At 44.2% G+C, this 6,482-nt stretch overlaps 1 protein-coding gene across 1 annotated transcript; it reads right to left on the minus strand.

The window, feature by feature from the left end:
- Positions 1 to 609: 609 nt before the first annotated feature.
- LOC149306364 (THUMP domain-containing protein 1-like) lies at positions 610 to 5,850 on the minus strand. Its single transcript, XM_089540689.1, has 4 exons — positions 5,607 to 5,850; positions 4,292 to 4,493; positions 2,835 to 3,083; positions 610 to 1,951 (listed from the first exon to the last, which is right to left on the minus strand). Exons 1-4 carry the CDS (start codon positions 5,814 to 5,816, stop codon positions 1,656 to 1,658), a joined length of 957 nt encoding a protein of 318 aa, XP_089396815.1. The 5' UTR covers positions 5,817 to 5,850; the 3' UTR covers positions 610 to 1,655.
- Between the last annotated feature and the right edge of the window lie 632 nt (positions 5,851 to 6,482).

Here is a 6,482-nt window from a genome sequence, read left to right on the forward strand (position 1 = left end):
CTCACTACAAGGAGGAAGTATCACCATCTGATAGAAACACCAGACTTTTCAGAAATACAAATAATAATAATAATATATATTTGGGGGAAATCTTGATCTTGAACTTTCCTCAGTAAAAAAGTCTAATGAGAACTGGGCATGACTGTTGGTTAGGATGGGGAGCCTGGAATACAGCAGTTGAGTACCTTTGTCCTCCCCCTGACTTTCAGACTACAGTTCCCATAATCCCTTACCACTGGCCATGCTGGCTGGGGCTCCTAGGCAGTGAAGTCTTAAACATCTGGATAGCCAAAGCTTCCCCACTGCTTTAATAAAGCATTCCTGAGAATAGCATGGCTGGCTGATATAATATTCATTGGCACTTCGAGAGCCAGTTTCTTCTCACTCTGTACCTTTTCTGCTATTGCAGGGATGGGACCACATGGCCCTCCACTTGTTGCTTTCTTGAACTGGGTTCCAATTTGGTCCTTAAAGATAACCAGAACTACTTCACAAATTTAGAAGGAAAGGTGTTACAATCTGTTTCCCTCTCATGTGAATTCATTACTTCAGCAGCTGTTAAAGGTTGCTTAGCGGCTGTAAAATCTATTAACACCATACAAAATCATATTCTCAAGAGGACTTTTAATATAAAATATGCAAATATTTTAATATGCAAATTTTAAATTAAAAAACAATCCAAGAAAAAGACCTCTTCCACATATACACATTTTAAATTGCTTCTTGTTTAGGATCTGTTTCATCAGATCCTAGTTTTGAGTCTCTGAATTTGCAACAGCTTAGACATTTGGAGCTTAGATCAGTTCCCATGCCAATGCAAGATTGGCCAAAACTGGTAAGACTCACACTGGCTTGAGTTTGGAGTCAAGAAATGTATGTACCTTCTACAGTTAAACAGCAACTATTACCAAGTGAGGCAACAAGGGCTGACATGTGACTGTAAACAACTATGCAATATTAATGGATATTAATGCTAACACCAGTAGCAAAAGGTACTTATAAAGAAGGTAGCAAAAAAGGTAGACCTAAGTCTCAATGTAACTAAAGAAATTGAAGTTTTGACCACACGCTCAAGTATCTATGTTTTCAGTGGAACAATATTTGGATAACTTTTGCTGCATTTTATTTACAGATGGGTTCAGATAACATGAAAAAGTAGGGATGTGGATGCTAGAGGTGTATTTAAGGCCACCTTTACAAGCCTCAGCTGCCTTCCCATAGCACACCATTTCATACCATAGCTTTCAGTTCTGGTTGGAAACCAACTGTGCTTTGTGGGAACCGCCATTTATATTATTTGGATGTCACACCAAATCATAGTCCCCTTGGGTTAGAAATCAAAACAGAAGGTCCATAAGAGGAAGGAGCAACTGTGTCTGAGGAACAGTCCTGTCAGCAACATCCCAGTTTGGCTTAGACCAGTGGCTCCCAGCCTGTCAGTCCCTAGCTGTTGTTGGACTACAACTTTCTGAATCTACTACTAGCCATGTTGACTGATATTCTAGGCGTTCAACAACATCTGGGACTTAGACTGGTTTTGACACCTAAACCAAAACACAGTTTCAAAAGATGCTTTAAAAAAACCAAAAACCAAACCACTGAGATAGCAATGAATCATCTTTCACAGTCTCTGTTCAGCAACTCAATTAATGGTCCTAATCCTCATGTTTGTCATTGGCTTTTGCCTCGTCTTCAGGCTTATCTTTGCTTTCCACATCCTCCACAGCTGGCTTGGCGTCTTCCAAGTTGCCTTCTGGAGATGCTTTTGGAGCATCCCCCTGACAATCCACTTTGCTGCTCTTCACCACCTCCTGGAGGTTATACTTCCTGAAAAGAACATAGTCCTTCACCACACTCAAGCAGCAGATATTTTTGATGATTTCCACTACAATGGTGAATTCAGGGTTATTCAGGTCAACTTTGTTCTCTGGATTGAGGTGGCCCACCACTCCTGCAAGGACAGAAAGAAAAGGGGTGGGTAGTTGAGGGCAGAAAGCCATTTCATCAACCTTGAGAGGAGCAGTTCACCTGCTATCAGTTTTGGACTTCATCTCCCAGAAGCCTGTCACCATAGCTAATGGTGATAACCGGAGTCAAAACAATTGGAGGACTAAAAGATCACCACTCCTGCTGACATTTCCATCAAGCTCTGATAGGGAATGTGGAGCTCTCCAGATAATATTGCACTGAAACTCCCATCATCCTTCACCCACTGGTTACAATGCCTATGGTTGATGAGAATTAGGGTCCAACAATTCCTGGACCTCTTCTGTCCACAAATGGAGAAGCAGTGTGTTGTAGCAACTAAAATACTCTTTTTTTTTTTACCTGAGAGAACATCTCTCTAGGAATTTCTAGGTTCTCCATTGCAACTCTATGGCCAATATCTGGTAGACGCTGACCACAGAATTGCACTGGAGGACCTACAAATTTGTAGAGAAAGGTGCTCGCTAGGAATCTCTAGGCACTTCAGTGTGACTCTATGGTCAAGCTCTGGCAGAGTCACACTGAAGGACCTAGAGATTCTTAGACAGAACCTATAAATCAAATCCATGAATAATCAAAGCCGCAAAAGTCAAAGCCACAAATGTGAAGGGACTGCGCATTGGACTCCAGATTCCATCATACCAATGAGTATGCTGGTGGGGCATGCTGGAAGTTGCAGTGTGGGTAGCACATTACAGTGGGTAGCACACTGTACTGTAGGTAACACATTACAGAAGCCTGGTTAGGAATCTTTGCAAATCTACTGTTAATCACCCAGAGAAGAACCAAATAAATCCCAGCCTAAATTCTTATGCCCTCACCCCCACCATGAAGAAGAGAGTGCCCACCTGCTAGTTCATTGATCACTTTGACTCTGCTGAGGTGGCTGTTGTTTCGAGCCTTATAGACAATCTGAAAAGTGCCCTTCTGGGGACTTTTAAACCAAGGCTCAAAGAAGGTCTCCGAATAGCGTTTCATGTCCTCCACAAAGGCTTTGCAAGTGCCAGAAACAGGCAGCATGCGCAGGATGACTCTGGTTTTCTTCTTTTTAGTGGTATGCATGTCCTTCAGGATGTGATGCACCAGCTTCTCAGGTTCTGCAAGAATAAAACAACGGGAGAGACATTTTCCATTATGCCTTCCTCCAGGCAAAGAAACAGCATTGCTAACAGGGTGCGGAAACTCTCCTCAAACCTTCCCAATATGCTGCCCTGTAAGAATTTATAGACACCTTACATCTGAATATTCCAAACATTCATATATAATATAAAACAACACATAAGATTAATATACAATGTCTGCTTTATGCCAAAGTGCAAAATATATGACAGAATGAATTTGGAAAGCTTGCAAAAATAGTTATGTTTTCATTCTGCAGTTAAAAATAAAAATTGGAAGATGCTTAGTTATCAGTAACTGCCACTAAGTAGCAGGTGCCACCATACTAGGTGCCTTCTCCAAACAACTGTGGGATTGAGGTTGGAAGCGTGTGTTTCACAGACATATGGAGGAACCTCTCCAGGTGAACTCAAGGACTGAATGGATTTGGAAGGGAGAATGTCTCAAAGCTCTTTCTCATAGCCTCCTCTAACTTGTAACAGCTAGTAATGTTTAGGAAGATATTTATTTTTGGAACATTCTTCAGGACTCTCCTTCAAGGGTCTCTGAACTCATGAACAGACAAATCACTGCTCTGCAACTCTGTCATTGAGATACTTGCAAAAGTCATCATGTAGCATGTCTGCATCCTACTGAGTATAGTGGGGCTTACTCTTAGGGGACGCAGCATTAATTCATAACTGGGATCAAATTCTTAGAAACATAGTTTGGCCTTTACCAATGACTCACTGCATCATAGTCTCCTCATACAACAGATATCAGCACACCTCAAAAGAACAACAACCACAAAAACCAGTCCCCAGCTCACCATTACTGAGGATAGCAAGATGGCTTTTAAAAACCTACGTGCCTAAAAGCAAGTGTCAATGTGTAGAAATCTCTTTTCCGGCTCGGGAAAGAAATATAGAAAAGAGAAACAGACACACTCAGCATATTCTCTTGCTTGCAATGCTCTGTGCCACCCTACAAATCGCATCATTCCTGAACAGAGACAATGCTAGCTGGCGTTAAGAGGAGTCCTGGTTTGAAATATATGTAGGGGAACACTACTCTACACTATCTGTTTAATTTGCTATATAGCCAAATCCCAAAGTTCTAGATTTGCCTAACACAGCTAAATGTGTTTATGTTTATATCTTAGACTTTTAATCACTGTGTTGCTACTTTCCATTCCATATTCCCATACCTACACCCAGCGTCCTAATAAAAACCACATTATTGGCACCGCTCTCCACCGACTGGAACCGTCGCAGCTTCTGCTCCGTCGAAGTACGGATCTGATCAACTTCTTTTTTCAACGCAGCTTCAGCATCATCCTCTTCCTCTTCCTCCTCCTCTTCTTCCTCCTCTTCATGTCCTGACAGTCTGCTCTCCTCTTGATCTGTGAACTTCACACACACATATTCACGTTTTAGTTAAAGCAGTTTGTCTTACTCTTTAACCTCCAAGCAGTGATCCCCAAACTCTGGCCTTCCAGGTGTTTTGGACTTCAGCTCCTAGGTTCCCAGACCATTAGCCAAGATGGTTGAGGCTTCTGGGACCCGAAGTCCAAAACACCTGAAAGGCCAGAGTTTGGGTTTAACCACTTTATCTCTTGGGATGTAAACCAATATTATGCCAGGCTCAAGGGCAGAGAGATATCAACCATCTGATGGTCATCTGCATAGCCATAGCCCAAGTCTATCATGCCATGAATAACACTAGGACTGCAGAAGAGAACAAGATCAGGATGGGTCCTGACTTAAAGACTTCAATGGCAGCACAGCCATTGGACCCTACTTAGAAGGCAGAAGCAAGCCTTGGAGAAGTTACTCTCTTGTGTCCAACACACAATGCAGAAATAGTCCCGTTTGAGACGGCTTTACCTGCCCTGGCTCAGTGCTAGGGCATCCTGGGAATGGTAATACTGTGGCACCAGAGTTCTCCGACAGAGGAAGCTCAATGTCTCACACACACTACAGTTCCCAGAATCCCCTAGCATTGAGCCAGGCCAGTTAAGGCGGTCTCAAAATGTCTGCCACGGATCAAGGCTATGAAATTCTGGGAATGGCAGCCAAGGCGGCCTCAAATGGGTTGTTCCTGCAATGTATTTTGGACCTGTAACTGCCATGAATCAGGGCTATGGGATTCTGGGAAGGGCAGCCAAGGCGGTCTCAAACCGGATTATTTCTGCAGCGCGTTTGGTACCCAGGGTTTGAACCCCAGGTGTCCAAGAAGTCACACTCTCTCAGCCTCCTGCTTGAACTGAGTGCTAGGGAATCCTGGGAATGCTAGTTTACTGTTAGAGGAGGCTGAATGTCTGCCAAACACTACAGTTCCCAGAATCCCCTAGCACTGAGCCAGGGCAGTTAAAGTGCTCTCAAGCTGGATTATTGCTTCATAGCCTTGAATGAGCCAGAAAAAGGGTGAAAGCAGTGTTGCTATTTCTCCATGTGGCTGCAGTCCCAGAGGCAGCCACCAGGGGCGCCGTTGCACTGCAGTCCTTACGGAGGCGCGCCCACCTGCTCCGGTCCGTAGAGCTGCTCTCCATACTCGCCCAGGAGGCTGTAGGCTTCGGCCACGCACTTCCTCTCGTTCATGTTGCAGGTGATCAGGATCCCGCACATGCCGGCCTCCAGCTGCCGAGGGCCGCCCAGCCGGGGCCGCTTGGCCGCCTGCACGAAGGGCGCTTTGGAGCGGCGCTTCCGGGGGGCCTCCGCACTCGCCGCCATCACGAATGATGGAAGCCACTGTTAAACTAAGCTGCGCATGCGCAGGGGCCTCACACAATCCATACCCCCCCTTGACAGGCGCCCCTTTGTGACGTCATCCAGCCGCGTCGAAGGACGCATAGAGCTAGGAAATATAGACTCCTACACACACACACAGAGCACTTTTGAGACTAATGTCCAAAATATAAATAATAATCCCACTTTTAAGGCCATGGATCAATGTTTTAGGGAATTCTGGGAACTGTAGTGTTTGGGGGACACTGATTGTGGCATCAGAGAGAGCTCTGGTGCCACAATCAACTACAGTTCCCAGGATTCCCAGCCAGCACTCATCCAGGGCTGTTAAAGAGGCCTCAAATTGGATTGTTTTTCTGCAGTGTGTTTTGGAGCCTAACTATAGAAAGAAGTTGGCAGCATGAGTTTTCCTAGACTTCAGTCTATTGTTCCACAGATGTATTTAAATTAAAATGATAGAGCTGGAAGAAACGCCCTCAGGGCCAACCAGGAACCCACAATCAAAGCACTTCCAACAAATCATCATCATCATCATCATCATTATTATTATTATTATTATCTTATATCCCACCTTTCTCCCAACATAAGGGCTCAAGGCGGCGAACAACAAGTATAAAAACCATACAATTTAAAAAACAGTACAAGAATATT

The sequence above is a fragment of the Sceloporus occidentalis genome, unplaced genomic scaffold (genome assembly GCF_023333645.1).
Source record: "Sceloporus occidentalis isolate IW3139 unplaced genomic scaffold, rSceOcc1.0.p SCAF_10, whole genome shotgun sequence".
Classification (NCBI taxonomy): domain Eukaryota; kingdom Metazoa; phylum Chordata; class Lepidosauria; order Squamata; family Phrynosomatidae; genus Sceloporus; species Sceloporus occidentalis.